This window comes from Amblyomma americanum, chromosome 1, assembly GCF_052857255.1.
Source record: "Amblyomma americanum isolate KBUSLIRL-KWMA chromosome 1, ASM5285725v1, whole genome shotgun sequence".
NCBI classification, from domain to species: Eukaryota; Metazoa; Arthropoda; class Arachnida; order Ixodida; family Ixodidae; genus Amblyomma; species Amblyomma americanum.
In genome coordinates this window covers 75492174-75514353 of record NC_135497.1, presented here as the reverse complement: position 1 = coordinate 75514353, position 22180 = coordinate 75492174, and the positions used below count along the sequence as shown (strand labels likewise).

The 22180-nt window shown below is 46.6% G+C and overlaps 1 protein-coding gene across 1 annotated transcript in view; it reads left to right on the top strand.

The window, feature by feature from the left end:
- The window catches only part of sls (sallimus), a 223794-nt gene that overhangs the window by 14468 nt on the left and 187146 nt on the right, over positions 1–22180 (top strand). Inside the window, exons 2-18 of the mRNA XM_077645939.1 lie at positions 1903–2025; positions 3573–3647; positions 5568–5684; positions 6966–7074; positions 7147–7397; positions 7458–7742; positions 7819–7983; positions 8038–8151; positions 8229–8501; positions 8574–8690; positions 8758–8883; positions 8995–9120; positions 9283–9450; positions 9519–9614; positions 11503–11727; positions 20431–20580; positions 21597–21716. Coding sequence (XP_077502065.1) covers positions 1903–2025; positions 3573–3647; positions 5568–5684; positions 6966–7074; positions 7147–7397; positions 7458–7742; positions 7819–7983; positions 8038–8151; positions 8229–8501; positions 8574–8690; positions 8758–8883; positions 8995–9120; positions 9283–9450; positions 9519–9614; positions 11503–11727; positions 20431–20580; positions 21597–21716 — 2640 coding nt within the window. The remainder of the gene's footprint in view (positions 1–1902; positions 2026–3572; positions 3648–5567; positions 5685–6965; positions 7075–7146; positions 7398–7457; positions 7743–7818; positions 7984–8037; positions 8152–8228; positions 8502–8573; positions 8691–8757; positions 8884–8994; positions 9121–9282; positions 9451–9518; positions 9615–11502; positions 11728–20430; positions 20581–21596; positions 21717–22180) is intronic.

Genomic DNA, 22180 nt, shown 5'->3' with positions numbered 1-22180 from the left:
CAGGCTTGGGCAGACCTGTATATTTTCACGCTGCACGCGGTAGAGGGCTGCGCAAGCTGTGCCGTCAAGATCGAGCGCTATGATGGTCATCTGTTCAGGTGCCATTATTTATTTATTTATGCGAAATCATTATATGGCTCATCGCCGTTGAAACCCAACTTTCAGTAAAAGTGGCGTCCCAAAATCCGGTGACCCGGCAACGAAAAATAAAATTTCTTCAGAAAGTGTGGAGAATTGAACTCGGGACCTTTCTTCTTTCACTCCCTCCTTTATCCCTTCCCTTACGGCGCGGTTCAGGTGTCCAACGATATATGAGACAGATACTGCGCCATTTCCTTTCCCCAAAAACCAATTATTATTATTATCATTTAGACTGCGAGTGCACTCTGTAATTTTATTAGTACAGTGCAAACAAAAATTTCACGCTAAAGAACATGGTGACATACACTGCAGTACAAGCAGCATAGTTTTACTACAGGCTATAATATATAAGTAGATTTTAAAAAACCGAACAAACAGAGTATACGCAAGATCACAAGCGGATACGCTGCCTTTAATGTTTCCGGCACTGTGTTTTCAGGCGGTGCATTTCAACCCCGCGCACAGGATAAATCGAAAGCACCCTTTCTTCCCCCTTTCTTCTTTGGGGGCACTGTTGATGTTATAAAGTTTTCCCTCTTCCTACAATCTTCCAATAAATGACGATTTTGAAAAAAAAGAATGATTGGTTCTCGGCTCAGCCCTCATATTTTTGGCCATGTTCACGCTGATATGATATATGATAAGGATGTAATGGGTATCGTGACTTATCAGTGCTGGTATTAATAAAAATGTGATGAAAAAATTTTAGTCTGGAAAGCTATAGACTCGTTTTCATTTCAGTGACGCTCCTATGTACGTGATAGTTTCCCGTGATAGGACGCGCTTCTCGGCTCTGTGTACGCTCTAAACTGGCTTTCAAGTTTTCTTGATATGGGCCCACATCACTCATGCGTACTCAAGTATTGATCTCACCTGTGTAATGTTTAGCAGTTTCTCAGTGGGTGTAGTACGTACGAAAAATTCTAGCTAAGGACATTAATGTGCTGTTTGATTTTGTGGTAGTTTTGGCGATATGATACTGACATCAGAGACTGCTCGCAACATGGACACCTAGGTACTTAACTCCTGCTACATCTGTAGGGTCGTATTTTGAGACTGTAGGAATTAGAAAAGTATTCTTTTTTTTAGAAAAATACAACTAGCTACATTTTGTCTCATCTACTGTCACGTACCAGGTGGCGCACCATTCCGAAATTTTACCCAGAGCGCACTATAGAATTTTTCTGTCGTTCGGATGAGTCACTGAGTGTTAAACAATGCAGCCATCCGAAAACAGTCGAGATTTCGATTGAATGTTTTCGGATATAGCATTGATAGTGACAAAAAATAATAATGATCCTAAAATGTGCATTCGTGGCACTCAGGGAGTGAGTGGAACAGATGATGAGCAACATCCACTGACCATCGTAATATGACTGCGATTTTCAAAGCTACCTTTTTACCAGTTCGTTACATCGGCAGTGCGATTTAGGTATTCAAGTTTACAAATATATTTATAAAATAATGATGAACTTGATTAAATGCATTTTTGGAGTCTATAGGAGGCGTAATCAGTCCTATCATGGCAGCCGACACTTTTACTGCATAAAACATTGGCTGCCGGCAACGTCCGAACAGTCTTCGAACGAATGAGCTGTCGATTCGCTCCTGCGTCTCCTCAGGAGAACTCGGAGCAGAATGGCAAGCTGTTATACCTTAGTGTACTTACGTAACGTGTCGGAAGCCCAACAAAAGAGGCACTGAAAAGAGCTTTGCGGGAGTCTTGCCATGTCCTCCCCTCAAACCGCGTGCACTGCGCAGTCTGGCGATGCACTGGAGCTGCGCATCCAGGAGCTGTCGCCGGAGATGAGTGACGTGGGGAGCAACTACGAAGAGGCGCTTCACCTGCAGCAGCAGCACCAGCAGGTCCTTCAGAAGCTACAGGTAACTTTCGTCCGCAAACAAAGAGAAGGTTCCGAGGGCGGGAGCTGCCGTATTAAGACCTGTTATCCAGAAGGTCGTTCACGATATCAACTTTCGACGAAGCGCGGCAAAACGAGGGAGGTGAGACTGCAGTCTCGCGAATGGCACAAGCAGGGGTGGTGTAGAAATAAATAAGAATGAGGGAAGTGAACAAATGTCAAACAACTCCGGCAGCTCTCGCTCTTTTACCTTGTGAGTCAAGTCATCAGTTGACTGACCTAAGGCGTGGTTAAGCCTTGCTTGCTATGTGTCTGTGCAGGCACAACTTTCGATGTTCTTTTAAAGTTACCTTCTCTATCTTTGTTACCCCCCCCCCCCCAAAAAAAAAAAAAAGCTCGAATTTTACTTCAGAAGGGTAGATACTTGGGCTTGTTGGTTCATTTCAAGAGTAGAATTCATAGCGCAAAAAAGTCCCTGTCTTTTTTGCGCTATGAATTCTACTCTCGAATTTTACGTTTTACAGGAGGCAAACGTTTCAGCCGTGCATAAGCAGCTGACGAGCGCTGAGTGAGCAGTGATCAATCGGCAACGTACACAGGGTGGATAAAAATATATGGTGCAGAGCTGTAGCAGGAGCAGTGCGTAAGGCTCACCTAAGCGCTTGGCGGCTGTCACCAAGAGCTACGCGCAGGCTGAAGAGCTGCAGAGTATTCTCGGTGGCATGCCTACAATTGACTTTTCGATCCACGAGACAGGAAATTTTTATTTATTTTTTATTTTTGATGAGCCCCCAGCTCGCTAGCAGAAGGAACTACACCCCGCCTACCACTAAAAAGAAAAGGCTGCAGGGCTTGGTGCGTCCACCGCTGTGCAGCTCTTTACATTTTAAGACAGACCGTGCCGTGTCTGTCTTCAACAAGACGTCTGCGAGGGCGAGCTTCACCGGCCGCTGTCAATGTGCGCGAAATTTACGATTTACTCCTTAGCACACCGCTGGATCTTTCGGTCAAGGCGATGGACCTATGTTGCAATAAAATTACCAGATTTACGTAAAATATTTACGTGGCACTTCACGGGGAGTCTCTGAAAAGCTAAGCCTAAAATTTTGTAGGTTTCATCTTCACTTAGTATCCTTCAGACAACGTTTGCAGCCTCTGTACGAAAGTTCGTTGGGCATTATTCCGCGTTGAACTTGGTAATGAGCTGAGGGAAAAATCCGCGCGGGTGGAAAATTTCAGTGTGGAAATGAAGAGAGCGTGGATATAATGTTTAGCCCAAGCCATTTTTTTCCCTGCTTGGCTCTAGGAATGAAACTACTGTTTGAAGGTGTTTCCGCTGCATGTAGGATGCACCGAACGCAAGCATTACGTATCTGCGCTGCAGGTCGAACAATGTGGCATCTCTGACCACCGTCTTGTGTGGCGATGAGTTATTGTTGTGGCGTCTGCCCTAGTGTAGACAACGCGTAAGAATAACAGTATTCTCCGTCGTGGACCAGCCCGCCTGCCCCACGTAAACAACCGCGGGACTCACTGTGAACGCCCTTTTTCTGCTCACTGTGCCTGCAGAACAAACAGAGCCCCGTCGAGGAGTTGCTGAGCCAAGCTGACGAGCTGATCGCGAACCAGAAGCCGAAAGCGCAGGTACGCTTTTGCCTTCCCGACATGCTTGGACAAAACCAGAGGCTCTTCAGGTCTTGATATATGCGTATAAAAGCTTTCGATTTGCTTTATGTATACTTCTTTACGTTTTTCTCATTATTATTTACTTGCGGCAACCCTGGCTCCCCGTACAGGCCTGTAGTTTTACCTGACGATGTCGTGTAATGGTATTCTTCAGGATCCTCATGAACATTTAGTTTCTTCAACAATGTAGCGAACGTCCTTTTGAAATTCCAACAAGCTAATTACTGCATTAGTGGAATATGAATGCTACCACGATAAGGCAGTGATATTTTGAGGCGCGTGTGATGAAAATAAGTGATCTCATGTAACGATGAAGGCGTGAAGTCGGTGAACAGGGTCTCAATTTTCGTAGCTGCCTCACTAAATATATGATTTTGAGCGCATTCTCCGTTTTAGTGAATTTAAACCAGTATCTTGGTTTTGATGCCCCAGCCCGTCGGTAAAGGGCATTGTTAGCTATTGGTGGCGATTGTACTTGCTATTGGTGTTTGCCAGCAAGATGTATGCCAATCACAGAGTTGAAATATTCAAAGTTTCCGCACGAATTTTTTCTTTATTTGAGGGGCGAAGGCGGCTGCGCAACATAAATTTGCTAAAATTGTTTAGTGCGCACACAAATGACTAGCACATTGAATTTTGTTGCTACGAACATCTTTACTTACCGTGCAAGGAAGGGAGGATTTGAAAGAGGAGAAATGTAAGCGAGCTGACAAAGCGGTAGAATCTATTTCTGCTCAGACAGAGGGTGACGAAACAAGAGGGAGACGGATACTGTCGTGCCCGCATGCCACGGCAAGGGCTTCCTCGCTCCTTATATTTATTAGGTTTTTGTTACTGGCTTCTGTAATCACCATTAAACATTCCTCTAGACAGTCTATAGACTGTCCATAGATTTATGTCTATAAACTCTACAGTCTCTCTATAAACAATCCGTAGAGAACAGTCTATAGGCAATACAAATCCCATAGACAGTCTACAGACAACCTATAGATTTATGGCCATGCACTTTTAGTAAACTTTTGTCTATAGACAGTCTATAGACTATGAGTAGACAAAAAGAAATATCTAAAGGAAGGCAATAGAGTCTATTAGATGTCTATAGACTGTCTATACACCATTTTTGTAAAGGCACTATGTGTAGCATACGAACACTGGAAGCCCGCAAAACTACTACGCAAGAGGAAGCAGGGTTTTGTTAGCTTGTTACTTCTGTAGCCACGCAGGTTGCCCATATCTTCCTTCATAGATCTGCAGAATATGGGAAATTGCCGCACGCGAATACACTGTATCCCCTTGGTCAAATGTTTAGGGGAATCTCTTAAACATTTGAAAAGAAGATTTGAAAATAAGCAACTACCAAATTTCTGTGGAAGCTGTATACAGCTTTCCTTTGTAGCCGTTTGGCTGCGCTTGGGTGGATGCAAACGAGTAATTACTCTGTTATTTCTATCCCTCTGCATGGATCTCGCATCGAGACATACCGTGAAAGGTTTATGAATTTGACTGGATCGTAGCGACGTATATTATAATGGACAAGAAAAAGAAAGAAGTATCGTAGCGACAGAAGGGTTTGTCCTTCTTGTCAAGCATGAAAAGTAAAAATAAAATAAAAGCAACCGAAGCTTTCACTTTTGACTGCTCGATTCGGCGAATTATTTCTCTCACAGGCGGCTCGTGTAAGTGCAATGACTAAAACAGTCATGAGTCGAGACCATTGTGATTTCGCTTCTGCGTACAATCTCCACGGGACGCAGTCTAATAAAAAGAAAAGATCGATATGCTTACTGTGCTTAACTGCGCTGGTAAGCTGCCTAATATGTGACGAGAGAGAAAAGAAAGCAAAGAAAATAAACCTCGCCGGCCATTTTCGTCGACCAGGTGTATTCAGCTATGGCGCACAACCTCGGCTTGGCGTGGAAGAACCTGAACGCCCAGTTGGAGCATCGAAGTATCGTGCTGGACACAGCCGTCCACTACCACGCCGCGGCCAAAAAGGTGAGTAGGAGGGCAGTAGTAATGTTCGCGGAAGGAAAGCTCATCAGCACTCGTAGCGGCTCACTAGAACGCGCATCTAATTTTGTCTAAGTTTTGTTTTCGCAGCTAACATCTAACGACAACAGGCTGGTTGAGGGTGGTAAAAGGGCCTAATAAGCATAAACCTGTGGGAGTTAAAGAAGAAAAGAAAGGAAGAACAGAAATAAGAATACGAGTAACCACCCGGACATAAGTCTGGTTGCCCTCCTTGTCTGTCCTTTCTCTCTCACTTTTTGCAACAAAGCCACTGTACACGTTAATGTACTCTCTCCCATTTGAGTCACTTGGCAACTATTCAAAATTTTCTAAGCCATTATCATTAAGAAGCTATCACGAAATAAGCATTTTACCTTTTAATCCTCGTACTGACTTGCTCAAATACCGTTTTCTCAGAAAACTGGAAGTTAGGAACTCCCTTCCTAGCCCTACTCGTGTTCTGTATTTTCAATATTATTTAGATTGTGTGATTCGTAGTTGAGATGTTTTCGCTGTCTGTTTCCTTGTACTTTTATAGCGCCTCGTATGCTTATGATTGTTACGATTTGTTTCTTCATTTTTTATCTCCTGCCACAGCCTCATGGGAGGATGCAGTACGCGAGACACAAACAAACAAAAACGAACAAACAAAAAATAAATAAATGTGTATGAGGCGCTATGTGCAACGACGACAAAGAGATAAATGCGCCATGGTGCACAGATGAACTGCATGCGCTTGTAAACTGGGACTTATTGTTTTAAGTTAAGGCGTTGCGGGGCGTCTCATCCCGCGTCTGAAGCCACGAACACAGTGGAATTTGTGGGTAATTTTTTGTGTCTAAAGTTCCTCGCTCAACTAACAGCGATGTTAAGATACGCAGAACAACCGTTTTGGCAAAGTAACTTCCTGAACATAACACAAAAGAGCGCCTCAAGTGAATGCTAAACTGGCACTGCACTCGTGGTACTAATGCAATACAAAACGAAGCGGCTCTTTTATGAAAATTGCTGGCTATTCTCTCGGTCGGAGAGCACAGACCAGACTTTTTAATCCCTAGCTCAATTGTTCTCTTAGCGCATGCCGGCGCAACGAACGTATTCGGCGAAATCTCTGAGTGGCAAACACCCAGTGAAAACCGAACTTTTCCTCGTTCTAACGCAGTGAAAAATCACTGCGCACTCAACGCCCCATGTATACCTTTGGTGAGCACAGTGTGCCACACGTTCCTAACAAGCGTGGCGGTTCGGCCTGCTTCACTCTCGCAGCTATCGGACGAACTTGCGAAGGGCGAGCAGGAATTCACTGACACTTTCCTGCCGGATCAAGTGGCCGCATGCGAAGCCCGTCTGCAGAAGCTGAACGAGGCACGCAAAGGTGAGTGGGCTGCCCCCGCTTTTTTCCTGAATGCCGGGCACGGGTGGTATAGGACAGGGACCGCGTGCGCAGCCATCCTCGAGGCGTCCAAGCGGAGCCTCCAGCCATTCCAGAACCTGCTGCAGACGCTCAAGGAGGTGGCCAGCACGGGCGACTCGCGGCCCCTGCAGCCGGCGGCGGCCCTGTCCGCCATAGCGGCCCTCGAGGGCCAGCACGAGAGCCTCCAGGACCAGCGGCGCAAGCTTGGGCTCCTCTGCGAGGCCAGGAAAGAGGCGCTCGAGAAGCGGCTGCGGGCGCTGCTGCTCTTCAGGGAGCTCGACGAGGTAGGCGGCGGAGTCCCCCGCGGGCGAGAGCATGCACGCGAAAACCCTTTCTAAATTTAGGTGGAGCGTCAACTGGAGCAGAGCCCCGAAGATACGGCCCTGGGCGATTCCCCCGCGAGCAGCGAAATTCTCCTCCACGAGCACACGACGAGGATAGCCTCCGCCAACGAGAAATTACGAGATCGGATGCTGAAGCTGTTGAAGTCTGCCAAGCAGATTCAAGACGCGGAGGTGGAGGCGCGGGCCTTCGACCTGATGGCCCGCGTGACGAGCCGCATCGAACGCGACGAAGCCCGGAAGAAGGACCTCAAGGAGGCCGTAGAGTTCTTCAACGAAGCCCAAACGGTGGGGGCACGTAGCCGGGTTTGCTTTTTTTTATTTGTGAGTCGGTCACAAACTCAAGGCGGCTCTGTTTTTGCAGGCGCTGAACAAGTTGGACCAGCTCCAAATCCAAGTCTCCCAAGGCCCCGTTCAAGACTTGGCCGCTGCGACTGTGCTCTTGGACGCGTGCATCGAGAGACCCCTTCTCCTCGGCCATGGCATTCTGGCCCGTTTGTCTGTCGGCACAAGCGGCGTCCAGGACAAGGTCATATTCGCGGCCCACACGCGCGCGCCAGTTCTGAACTGAATGCGTTCGCAGGTCGACGAACTGCAAAGCCGACACCTGCACGTGAGGCAGCTGTACGAGCAGAAAGCGGCGGATGTTGTGGAGAGCAGCGAACGCGCCATCAACTTCTTGACGCAGTGCAACACTGTAGGTGGAGTCAGCCACACCCATGAAACCGACGCTCTGGCGGGCTGACCGGTTTCCTCCTCTGCCGTTTTGCGCAGTTGTACAAATGGTGCATCGAGGTCGTGCAGACCTTCCTGGAGCAGAGCAGCCACCTTAGCACCGGAGCAGCAGCGGCCCACGACTTCTTGCAGAGCCACCAGAGGATCCTGAACGAGATGCAAGCCAGGGAGCCGCAGCTGACGATGTTACTCACGCAGGACGACTCGCGGTCCAAGGAGCTTCTTCAGCTGTGGCAGCAGCTCCGGAGTCTCTTGGAGCAACGCATCCGGCTTGCCCAGCGCTACCTAACCTGCTGTAAGATATCAACCCAGGTACGCATAAGCCGTCGCACAACTGCAGTGGCAGATGCGCTGTTCTCTTACCTTCCTGCTACCTATTTCCAGCTGATAGAAGACCTGAAAACAATCAGCGACGCCGGTCCGGAACGCCAAGCATCTATCAACGAGAACTTTATGCAGTTCGACCACAATGCGAACAACTTTCTGCACGACGCTCAAAGAGTACGTTAAATTTACGCGCTCCGTGAAATTTTTACTTGCCAAGTCTTCATTGTTTCTTTTTTTTTAGATTCAGGACACGTGGTTGGACGTCACGAAAGCTGTTCGTCACATCCAAGAAACGCTGGATCAATGCTATCAGCTGAAGAACAATCCTGGCATTAACTCGGAACAACTAATTAAAGATGCCCAAAAGGTAAGAACCACTGAATCTGTGAAATTAACGCTCTGTCCAGTTAGAGAGTCTACTACCCACTGTAAAGAAAGCAAACAAACGGTGGCCTTACATTGCTTTCCTTGGGTGCAGACGATGGAGTCAGCAGTGAAGATTGAATCGGAGCTGTACCCTGCTATACCCCGGGAACTGAACCGAGCCGAGACAATCGCGCAGTACCTGGGCCGCCATCTAGACACGCTCATGCCTTTGGTCAGGGTATGTGTCTCCCGGTTTTTTTTCCTACCATGCTGATCCTGCACTGCAGGCGCCCGACAACTCTCACCAGCAATTTCGCGATGGAAAGCATGCCCATGCGGCGGTTTTCAATAGCCCATTCTTCTTCACGGTTGTCGACTCTAGAGGCTGTTTGGTTTTCAGACTATCCAATCAGAGTTGGATGCGAGGATCGAAGCGACCTCTATGCTTCAGCGCAGAGATCATCTCTTCCAGCAGCTGCGTTCTACTCAGCAGAGTTTTCAAAAGAATATCTCCCAGTATCAGGAATTGGTCAAGGCCATGATAAGTTTCTTCGACTATTTTGCGCAGGTAAGGACGTCATGAATTATTATATTTACCTGCGTTACACAATTCTCGCAATTATTTTACTGTTTCAGTTGGAAAAGAAACTGCAGGACACCCACGAAGTTGAGGGCCTGTTGGCAGAGGCTAAGCAACGAGCAGAAAAATTAGCAACGTTAGTTGACAAAACTGTAAGTACGATTGCTTTCACAGCGTGATATTTTGCCCAAAGAAAATAAATTCCCCGTCAGAGATGCAGCGCTCGAAATTTCTCTACTTCGCAACATTTCTCAAATATCGGCCGCTTGTGTGAGCTTGACTACGTGAGCATGAGTACCATCCGATGCCGTCATCGAATTGCAGCATAAAAAACTGACGAGGGGTGAACTTTGTTTTCAGCCCACAGTAAGATGCCCTGACAGTGCTGGGCTGTCTACATTAGCAAAATTATCTCACCTTTTCATGCTTTTTGTGCCTCTGATGCGCATTACTCTTGACGTCCTATGACAACTGCATTATGTCATGCGACATGTCTCACTCTCAAGTACTGTAATCTGGGACGGCCATTTTGCGGCAGTGCATCAGCAGACAACACAGGAATAGGAACTACGGCGCCTGTTCACGTTAGTGCATTCTTTTAGTTTCAGGCTGCGATTATAATCACTTCAACATGCACACTGTTCTTCAACTCTGCGAAAGCCCATTTTCTCGCACCCCCTCTCCTATTCTTTGCTTATTGTGAATAAGAAAAAATCACTGGATATTTGAGCATTAGCTATGTTGTGACAGCAAAGAAAGAAGGTGGGCGCCGTCCCGGGTTAGGCTTGTACCTATTCTTGTCCGTTGGGTGGTTTGAGAACCAACCACCCCCCGCAGTCGAGGCGGACGTTAAAGTCAAAAGAGCTACAACTGGGGCTAGTTGTAGTTGTAACGAGGCGGACGCCCAAGCGAGTACAACACTCGTCCCCTCCCACCCTCTTTACCTTTTTCCTCTGCCGCTTTCCCTCTCTCACCTCTAAACGCGGAGAGAGAAATTTTCCTCTCTCTACTTTTCGCCTGCCAACAGAAGCAGGTGACGCTGCGTAAGCCAACGACGGCGCGGAACTGAGAAACGAGCTAATAAGAACCAACGCACTAAAACATCCATACTTGACATGAACAAAGTGAAGCGAATCGTTTCAAGTGAATTGTTGCTAGGAGGGCTAAAAAATGCAGGACAAATTACAAACCAAGCGTTATTGGAAATACCGTCTGGTGTGCTGTAACACAGCGGCTTGTAACGGCGGCGGGGTTCAAAAGAGGAACCCTTGCTCATATGTTGCGATTTATGGCTGCGCCCAGTTATTCGCAAACATCTCAGTGCTACCAAATGGCAAGTTCGCCGGAGTACGTCTGGATGTTAAGTGCCACTGACAAAGGTCAACTAAATGAAATTACTCTGTTGATGCAACTTTCAGTAATGTCGAAAAACGTGAGCTTTAAGCCTCGCGTTCGTCATGGAGAACAACATTCTATTTTTAATTACTTACTAATACTTTACCCCCCGTTGTTTCTCAAAGTTTTATTCCCCAACCTGAAAGCGAAATTTCCGAGGAGTGTCGTTGCGTTTTCACGCTTTTTTTTTATTTGAAAGCATACTGATTTAATTAACTTCAATCCCTGGTTTTTCTGTGCTTTCTGCTTTATTCGTCTTTCGCTCCAACCTGCCAAGGCTTTCAACCCGATTCTGCTGTTTAGTGCAGGCAAAAATGAACGTATGTCTGCTGATGTCGTAGGAGACGTCTCTGTCGTATCGATGGCTTTAGCCACTGCATTTGCCCGGGTTCATTTTCTCTTTACGCACCGTGTCAGGGCTCGCTCACTGCGAGTACGTGGTCGTGAAAGAGCGTTTAATCTCTATGGAAGTGCATCCTTTGAGGTTCTGATTTTCGCGAAGCGTCAGCGCAACTGGGACAAGGCAAGCTTGATCCCTTAGCGCTCGATGTCGTGTTTGCCATCTGTATGTAATTTCCACGTCCTGCCAGACATGAAGTTTTCTGGCGGCCGGTGTTAAATTCCCTCTTTCCTTCCTCGCACCAGGAGCCTAGCGAGGCGGCTGTGCTGGACCGCGACAAGATCCACTCCCTCGTCGACAATCAGGGTGCGCTGCTGGTTGCCAGCCTGCGCAAGTCGCAGCAGGATTCGCAGATGAGCAAGTTCAACGAGGAGCTGCAGCTCATCAACCAGCAGGTGCGCGAGCTCACCGATTCGCTCAAACGGGACTCCTCAAAGTGTCACGTTGTGGAGTTCCAGCAGCGCATACAGGTAAGACTCCTCACAAACTTCTCATGGTCCATATGGTCTCCTAGCGCATGTGCATACGACCGGCCGGGAAAAGTATTCTTGTCGTCTCAGCCTTTGTGAATAATAATAATAATAATTGGTTTTGGGGGGGAAAGGAAATGGCGCAGTATCTGTCTCATATATCGTTGGACACCTGAACCGCGCCGTAAGGGAAGGGTAAAGGAGGGAGTGAAAGAAGAAAGGAAGAGAAAGGTGCCGTAGTGGAGGGCTCCGGAATAATTTCGACCACCTGGGGATCTTTAACGTGCACTGACATCGCACAGCACACGGGCGCCTTAGCGTTTTTCCTCCATAAAAACGCAGCCGCCGCGGTCGGGTTCGAACCCGGGAACTCCGGATCAGTAGTCGAGCGCCCTGACCACTGAGCCACCGCGGCGGGGCAGCCTTTGTGACGCCCGGTTTTGGTTCACCGCCGGATGACTGCGCTGCTTTTGCAGTTTCGTGACCTGCACGACTGACACATCATAGACAGCAGTTGTGTTTCGGCTGAGGTGCTGATTTAAAAGAGTTATGGGGTACATGTTTCTGCTCTAGATTAAAATGCGAAAACGGGCTAAAAAAGGAATTATTGTACGCTGCAACCTAGGAACAATGCGTCCTCAAGGACAGTGTGTAGATTAACGCCAGCTACTTGTTGTTTGTGCGATAATGAGGTGTAGATGGAAATGCGTTTATTCTGCTAAGTCTTAAAGTTTGCTTTCGCATCAGCGCTTTGTTGCCGAACAAGTGCACTGACTGACCATGAGAGAACAATGAAAAAAAGAACTCGCTCCTGAAGCATCATTTTCGCAAGACAAAACCTATGGTCACCTTTCTCCGTGTGCATTTGCTCTCCTTGGTTCCAGTAACGTCTGTATTTTCTTTAAATTTTTTTCAACTATGAGTTTTAGGTTCCAACCATTTTGAGACCAAACCGCACAATGGCCGAAACATGTTCGCAATCGCACCAGGCTCTAACTAACCAGCACATTTATTTACTGGTTGTCACTCTGCAGTTACCGAAGATAAGCCACCACCACCACCACCACCATCACCACCAAACCACACGCGTCTGTTGTGATATTTCTTCCTTCGGAGGGCTATGCTGAGCGATAAGAACGTGCTTCCTCATTACTTTTCCTGTGCATTTAGCTGAGTGAATAATCACCTTAAAAAAAATCGGATGTTAAACATGCCACAAGAAAGCTACCGCAACATTTGTATTTATTCATATTAACGCGTCGTCGTTGTGAGCAAAAATTCCCCGGATAAGCAACCTAGGTGGACCAGCTAGGTGACGTGACCTCGTGGTGTCATCACAACCTGCTCACCGAATTATGAGCAAACTGACCATCGTGGCAGGTGGCAGCTAAATTAATGATTGGTCGCGAGAGGTTGCTCGGGAAAAGCAACCTGGGTTCCACAAGCCCCACCGATTGCAGCACCTGCCATCGCAGGGCAGTGGCGCATCGCTTAACCGCTGAACCGCTGCGCCAGGAGTGGTATGAGGACTCCCAGGGATCTATTAGTGTTAAGTCGAGAATGACCAATTCCGCATATATGGCCAATAATACTGTCGCGTCATACAATTAAGGCGGACTTAAGTGTCCTTAGCAATATTCTGAAAGTAATGCAAGCTGATGATTTGGCCCAAGTTGGACATAAAAGTGAAAAGGGAGAAAAGGCTAGTAGAATTAGTCGAAGAACACAACGCAAAAGTGATTGCTTTGTTCACATACACGCTTACCTTACAGAAAAAACACCCTATCTATGCGTGTTTGCATCTGTTGGCAAAGGGGCGAAGGCACGCCACATTCTCAGTTCTAAACTTAGACTTATGCGAGCCATGGTAGCCAAGCTGGTGAACTTCCGTCCCGCTCCCTTTCACAGGATTCTGTAGCAACGCATAAAGTTATGCAGTGAAGCCTCACAGCTATGGCTGCTGAGTGTACGCCGTCTTGGGGGCCGTAAACGAAATCACACGACGTGGATTTTGAATTGTTAGATGCATATCTTTGTCAAACAAGAAGTTAACAGATTAAAAATTTCATTTGCAGGAGCTGATTCAAAACGATTTATCTGCTTAGCTTCACTACTGCCTAGGCTTTATAAGATGACAATGTCAGTTCAAAACAGTCGTAAGCCTTCTAGTAAAAATATTTGCGACCCAATTAAGCGAGGTATGCCAAGTGGGTGGCTTTGATATTACGCGAATGTTTACTATTTTGAGCAGAGCGGAAGTATCTAAAACGAAAATTTTAAAACCACATCAATTTTTTTCTCTCAAGGATCGACGTGGCTGCTGTCACCACCGTACCAGCGACTGCGATTGACTCTACCACTCTAAGTTAATAGGGAACATACTGATTAATATGAATTAAAAGTGGATACTTAAGTTTTTTTTTTGTGCGAAAAAGGAAGACTAGGCATTGCACACGTAATACATTAATTTGCTAGACGGCTTCACTGCAAGACTTTCATCATTTGGCCTCAGCCAATATGCTTCGCACAATGGAGCTTTCCACGCATGGTTACCTAAGAAATAATATACAGGGTGTTTCACCCAACACTTTACATAATGTTTAAAGCTAGGCTTTTTGAGTTAGAAGAGCGCTTTCATCGGCATAACGTTGTCAGTGGTGCAGTACATAAGAATACAGCTAAGAGGTGCTAACTAGCAGGCTGGTTAACTAATATTGAATAGTTAACTTTTTAACTATTACCTTTAGGCTCATTAATTATTGAGAGGCGCCTAGCCCCCCTTCAGTAATATCCAAATCAGTTTTTAGAATTTCGAAAACGCGGTTAGCCTTGGTGCTGTGGCCCAACAAATTTAAGCTATTCAGAGGAGTTACGTGCATTTGAGAGTTTGCTTTGCTTGCAAGCTTCTCGAAAGCGCATGTATTTTGGCGCGATGTAGCCAGAATTTGTTGGGCCACAGCGCCGAGGCTAACCGCGGTTTCTAAATTCTAAAAACTGATTTGGATATTACTGAAGGTGGGCTAGGCGCCTCTCAATAATTAAGGAGCCTAACAGTGACAGATAAAAGTTAACTATTCAATATTAGTTAACCAGCCTGCTGGTTAGTACGTCTTGGCTGTATTCTGATATACTACCCCACTGACAATGCTATGTCCAGAAAGCACGCTCTCCTAACTCAAAAATCCTCTTTTTTTAAATTGTGTAGTCTTAGGTGAAACACCCTGTATGTTCAGTGAAAAGATATCGTTGAAACTGCAAGCCAGCACGTTTAAACTGAATTGTAAGTGTACCTTTCTAAGTTTCGGTTCACGGCTGTGATCAACAACGTTTAATGCAGCACTCAGTTATTCAGTCTGATGGTGCTTCTAAATTCACGTACAATTGTTCGTTTAGGCGGGTGAGGCTGCCGCCTTTCAGGAGCAAAGTTTCAGACAGTTCGGTTTAAACATATGGGCTTCTGAAAAAGCACGTAAAAAATTTATAGTGCGCAAAAGGCAATTCTGGCTTATTAGAACTGATCACTGCTTAAATGCTATTTTTCTTGACTTAGGTCATGACAGGCCATGTGCCTGGCCGTAAATTTTGCCCATTTTCTGTTTGTTAAACCCACACAAATACTTAACGAATCTCGAATTATTTTTGAACACTTTGGAGATTTGAGCAGGAATGACGGAAGATGTGGCTTCGACTTTGGATGATAGAGTTCGCTACCTAAAATAACTCAGCTAACATTTCAGTTCGGACGACCTTCGGAGCAATTGCACCTACTGATCGAATAGTATTTATAAATGCCTTTGAGGGAAGAAGTGGCTCCACATTTTATCAGATTGCTAGGGAGCATTAAGCATACCTTAATGCTGCCAGAACAGGCTTAAACGCTGACAGAATCAGCAGCGTGATACTTTCTTGCTAGTGTGTATTGGAAATATACATAAATAGAGACAGCGACAAAATTTTAGTATGCGTCTCAGGTCTGGGTCGCTGGTTCAAACGGGTGAGTTGAGGCTGCAGTTCTGCGCGGTATGATGGTTACCCAACACGTGAGTGATGTGGGCCACCAGAAGCGGCCGCATTGTTGGCCAGCGTTATTGCGTCTCGTTAGATAATTATCTAAGACCAGTGACTCAAATTCTCAGAGGAGGGCAGATGTGTGGTTTGAAAAACTATTGGAGAGCATTCAGAAGTCACCGATTCATTTACTTGGTACAGTATTCTTTTGCGTGGAACTTTTTTCCTGGGCTTTATAGAAAAGCCTCATACGCCGCATGACAAAAACGCCCGTGTACCCGGACTGTAGCGCCTCCAAGCGTGTTCTGGACAAATTAGGCCAGCATGTCGGCCGCGCAAAAAAGCGACGGGTCGCCGCACGCGGGCGGTCTGCATTGAAAGGTTCACTCCAAAGCCCACAGGGCCGTGTGTGGTAAGCGAGAGGCTTGCGACTAAAGAGGATTGGAACCCTGTTTACCGGTCATGAAACAGAATGTTGAAAATGAGAGAAAGGTTGACAGCGTCATCACTGCGCTGAAGCGGTCGTGCTCTATTTCTGACTATAGAACGATAGTTGAACCAAGGATGTTGAGCTGACACGGACAGCAGAATATTATCGTTTTCTTACAGCCGGCACGGCGCCCGGGTGTTGTTCCATCACAGCGTTCTTTTGAGCGCTACAACTGCGTGAACGCGCGTTCACGCGGTGCTTTTCTTTGGGCTTCATTTTGATCACGAAACAAAGCATAACTTAATAAACTACAAACAACTGAACTGGGTGTTTCTAAGCACGCTCTTAAAGTTTCCAAATTCCAGTTTCCAGACCTGTGCCTTTTAATGAACAACTGAACAATGCTTATTGTTCTTCGTAATTTAGTGGCTGATTAACCACGGACGCAAAACGTTCTTATTCCTGCAAAACGACAGCGGGAAATACGCGTTAGGTCTGACACGCGTACCGGCGTACCACTCTATTATGAAGCTTGGTTCACGGCATGCATTAACGACACTCCACGAATGTGGAATGCTTGAAGAGGCTACTTCATTCGCTTCGTCGTATGCGAGAGGTGCGGAGTTCGATAACCGATGCCGCCAGGTACCCGCCGGTTTCTAACGAGTGCAACCATTCACAGGGCCTGTTTATTGTTTATCCGCTTCACTGGGGTGAAATGATTGGAATACGAATTTTTGACCCCACCCTGTGTAGTAAAATAAATACCTTGTGCCATGGCGCTCTTTGGCCAAAGCTGTCGTTGAGCCATTAAAACTCGCCATCATCGTCGGAGACTCTATTTTTCCCTTGCACCTTGCGTGCAGCACCTTAATGTTGTCTCTTTCCGCTGCACAGAGTGACAGCTGCCTTTCCGCCGGTTTCAGGTTCTTGGCATCAGGCGCGTTCAGGCAGACTGTGCGTGCTTGCTTTTACAAGAAAATGTCACAAATAACGCAATAAGATCCTCGGCGATTGCGTGCTCAGTAATTCCTTGAATACGGTCGTACAGATAAAGCATTTTGAGGCCAAGGCTCGCTGCCAGTTGGCATCGAAATCGCACCTTCAAGGACGGCAGTGTCGCGAAATAGAATTCTTAGGCGAGAACACGTCGTTATGCACCCGCAAAATGCAATGATACACTGGAGAACTGCACACCGTGGCTCATAGAGCACAAGTCGAGATATGAATGCAGCAAAGTGCAAAATACGCAAGATGCGCATTTTTCTTTACATCCAGCCTTTCTTAAACCGAAATTATTAAGCGTGAAATACTTTTAGGGCCCATTCTCAGCAAAATCAGGCGAACATGTACCGGAAACCGCGGCGAACTTATGCGAAACTTCCAACTTTTCCGTCAGACTGGTACGAAGCGAAAAAAAAAATCATAACACTGGCTCAGACCCAGATTCGAACTAGCGGCGGATTTAACGGAGTGGCTTCGTTCCCCGGTGCCTTATACCCGTAATACAAAGCCAAATTTAATGCCATTAAGTGCATACTTGCTTTAGTTTCAATGCCATTCGCCTGATGCTACGCACTCAGATTTAATGACATTAGCCTTACTGTCATTCCCGACCAACCCAGTTCGCCGCAAATCATTCGCCCGAGCAATGTGTACTCTCGTACCCATTACACACGCAGAAAAGCATGCAACTTTCTTTAGCTGCAACTTACTGTCCAGTAGAAAATGGCTTATCCATAACTTTCAGTCCGATGAGGCACCTCTACTGCATTTTCGATGGGAAGGGCGACATAGTTACAGGCACTTGTGCTCGCGCGCGAGTTTGTCTACTTTTTCAACTTGTCAAGCAAGGCTCCGCAGAATAATTGTTACATCACATTTGAACAACATTCCCGAGATAATGTGCTCATTACCACAGTTTATATTCAGGTAAAATTTTTGGCTGCCTTGCCGGCATTATCGTCAGCGTGACATTAAATTTAGATGTCCAGCACCAACTCCGAAAATAATGGCATTAACAAACTTAAGGTCTTAAGCAATTACTTCCATTTCTTAGGTGCGCGTGGCACGGACATTAGACCACTCGGCTATGAACGCAGTTTCTCGAGCGGCGTGTTCTAACTGGTGGCATCTCGCGAGAAGTGTGCCATCGTTCTGCGACGCGGTGCTTGCTGAGGTCTTTCAAGAGCCGCGGTGATTATTGCACGTCAAACAGCGAAAGCAGCGAGCGACGCCGATCGCTCTGCCCAGAAAAAAAAAAAGTGGAAGCGGCTGAACTCGGCGGCACGTAACGCACCGTCATCTCTGAGCAGTTCTGGAAAATGCTAATTAACCTTTCCAACGACGCATTTCATGCTACTATCAACGACTAGATAGACTAGCATAATTTTTATCGGACTGGTTGACACGTTACTGAAAAGCAAGGAATTTCAGCGCTAACTTGACGAGGAGCGAAGAGTGGCACACAAAAGGCATAGACGGGAGCTGACGTCGAGCTGTTCATTTATGGAAACTTGTAACCGATTTTGTACAAGCTTCTGTGTCAAAATAACCGACAAAAGCCAGGACGTCAGATTACCTTGTCGAGCAGTGTATCCTTGACGCCGATACACACTCTCGGGGCACCTTTACTCACCGGCTTTGATCACTGGGGCAGCCTCCACTGTTTCTCTTTCTTTGCACCAGTTTCATAAACCTTGTGACTTCCATCTACGGAGGGCACCTGCAAAGGTTGCAGTCATTCTCTGGGCGATGAATCCTTCCCCCCCTCCGTTTGCTTATGACTCTCGTGTCTCCGGATCAAAGCAACACTTTGTTTAACTAGGCTAAAAATGATTAAAAAAACAACTGGAGGGGGACACTTAAGCTCTGCCTTAAGGGTATGACGCGATACCGTTAATGCCCATGTATGTGGAATTACGACTTTACGTTCATAGATCCCTGGGAGTCCTCACACCCCTCCTGGCGCAGTTAGCCTCATACTGCTCCTGGCGCACTGGTGCAGCAGTTTAGCAATGCGCCACTGCAATGCGATGGCAGGTGCTGCCACCGGTGGGGCTTGTGCGGCCAAGGTTATTCTTCCCGAGCAACGTCTAGCGACCAATCATTAATTTAACTGCCACCTGCCACGCTGCTGAGTTTGCTCACAATCCAGTGGTAAGGTTGTGATGACGCCACAAGGTCACGTGGCATAGATGACCCAGCTAGGTCGGCGGAGCAGCCAGTTGCTCCGGCTGCGAGGCTTCAAACGGTCGCCAACGCCGACGCTGTACAATATTTTACGACATGGACGTGCTAACGCCATTGCGTTAAAACAAATCGAAGGAGGAGGGGTTGTGACGTAAGGGATAACTGTGACCGTTTCGGGTACTGCCTACCGCGAACAGAGACAGTGATAGCCGAGGCTGATCTGTACAATGGAAGCCTGTGATCGCTGCGCAAGCACCTCTTCAATACGATCTCGTCGGCAAGGAAGTGCTGGCACTTGAGAGAAGTCTTTAGATGCGGTTTTTGTTGACTATTTGGAGGCAAATGTTGGCAAACACTGATGAGATGTTTCTATGAATAGACGACTGGAAGTCAGCGCCGTTTATGTCGTTTGTGCGTTTCTCGATGTGGTCTTGCTCGCGCTAAAATTATTTTCATTCGGCCGTTTCATAACCAACCATAGCCCGTGTATCCACGCTGCTGGGTACCGAACACATGAAATAATTAAGAGGAAGAAAATGTTGATCGGAGAACGTGACTGCCTGAGAGGGAAGCGAAATGAACGGAATACGTTATCTCCATCTTGTGTCGCACAATGTTGCTGCTTATATGCGATCTGTTCCTTCTAGAGGCCTGAATTTGGAAACGCAAAACCGTAGTCGCATTTTTTTTTCAGCAACAAAAAGCGTCTCTGATTTCTAACACCGTTCTGAAATTAAAGTGAATACCGAAAATTCGGGCGCGAGACAGGACGCATGGAAGGTGACAGCCCATTAGGACGCATTCCTTGACAAATAAGTCAAAACATAATAAGCACGAACGTACAGTAGCCGACATTTAACACCAAAATATTTCCAGCGTTCCCTGCTGTGCGGCAATATTTCTGAAAAAAAAAAAAGACTGAATCGATACCCGGCGTTTTTTTTTTCGTATGTGTGCGTACATCGAGGAGCACCCGCTATTTACAAAAGCCTTTTGCACGTCTGTTTGATGACTGCATCGATTACGGGGATTTTTTGACGTGCTGTAAAAGCGTGCTTCATTTATGCTCGCAGTCTCTGGAACGAAGAATCGAGGTCCTCTGTACGTCATCCCGCCTGCAGACCGAAAGCGCGCGGGTGGAGCTCGAAGAGCTCACGTCTCGCTGGCGAAACTTCCACAAGGAGGCGATGGCAGCGCCCCCGCCGCAGCCCGTTGAAAGGAAGGTCAGTCATTCATTTCCACAACCTCCGTGAGCGAAGGCTCGCGTTTCACTGAATATAAAGAACCGCTGGCGCTCTTTTTTCGAGAGGCGCATTCGCCAATTGCAGTCGGTACAGCCAGCTGCTGGCCTGATATTTTGTTAATTGACGATGTTGACCTTTAAGCATATCAGGAACTGACCTAACGGGCAGCACACTTGCAGGGCAGAACGTAAACAAGTGTGACGCTGCTAATTTCGAGCGCGAAACACTGAGAGGCCTTTTTGGGATTCGATCTGACATCTTCCGTAGCCAGGAGGGAGGCTGATATACTCCGCCACAGTGCCGGTATCCACACGGGTATCTAACGGTCCCTAATATCCATAGCCATGAAGTATACCCGCTGTCTGGTGACGTGTGGTGTCGCCGCTTCTTGCTCGGCTGGCTGCACTCGGCAGACAATGAGGCCAGGGTAAATGAGTCACGGTATAGCGAGCTGCAGAGGCGAAATATGCTGTGGCATCAGAATTTTAAGCAGGTTACAAACATAGACATTAAGCTTAACGCAGTCTAAAGGTTGGTGTGTCAGAAAACACGAAGCACCTGCGAGTAATACAGGAAAGAAGAAAACGCGGTTTTGTATTGTTTCTGAGTAATTGCGACGTTATTGGATAAGTAGGCGAAAATGCAAACGCGTGCGCTCAGTATGCAGTGTTTAAGTTTAAGTTGAAGTTTATTGTTATTGCATGTACAAGAAACGGGCTTACATATTATATACAGCATCAGGAGGTCCCAGAGTGAGAAACTGCCAGGTGCTATATACTCTTTTGCTTGCACTTTCGTGTCAAAATGCAACATTTAATCAATCTGAAATGATTCCGTACTGAATAATTTCAAGAACTGGTGTAGTTAATTTGAATAGCCAAACGTGAAACAGTCTTTGGTTTCTTCTTTAGTGGATGACAAACTTTACCTTACAGATGGGGAAATTTTTTGTTTTTGCATTGATTTTAGTCGAAATAATTCCATCTGTGTTCTAGACGCAGGAAGTGAAGGAGGTGTGCGGACCATCCTTCGTGGTTCCCTTGGACGACGTCGAGGTGCAGGAAGGGGCGAAATGCAGCCTCGTGTGCGTGCTCGCCGGACACCCACCTCCGACGGTAATGCACGTGGAGGGATTCATTTACTGAATTTTAAGCGAATAATACCATCTTAGAATTGCCGGTACGTTTACAGTGGTGATGTGTAACACGAAATTCCACAGAAACAATCCAGAATGAATTAAACTGCCGGAAAAAAACGGATGCATGAAGCTATTACCCCTGATGTGGCGACTGCACTGTGCCTTCGTGTGGCGCAGTCTTTAATGCCGAGAGGAATGGAAAGATAATAGTACACGATAAAGCTTTCACTGGTTCACGTTTGTAAGCACAGTGGTAAACCAACGTAATGACTGAAAGAACATTTATTACGAGTAGTAGTAAGTGGTTTTATTAAAATAATAATAAAAAGGAAGGAAAAGATTTTTGCTAGCCCCGGCATCTGCCATAGATACTGAAGCACATGAGCTGGGGCAGCGGAAGTAAAGGATAGCAGGCAGAATGGAGAAATGAAATGAAGGAGG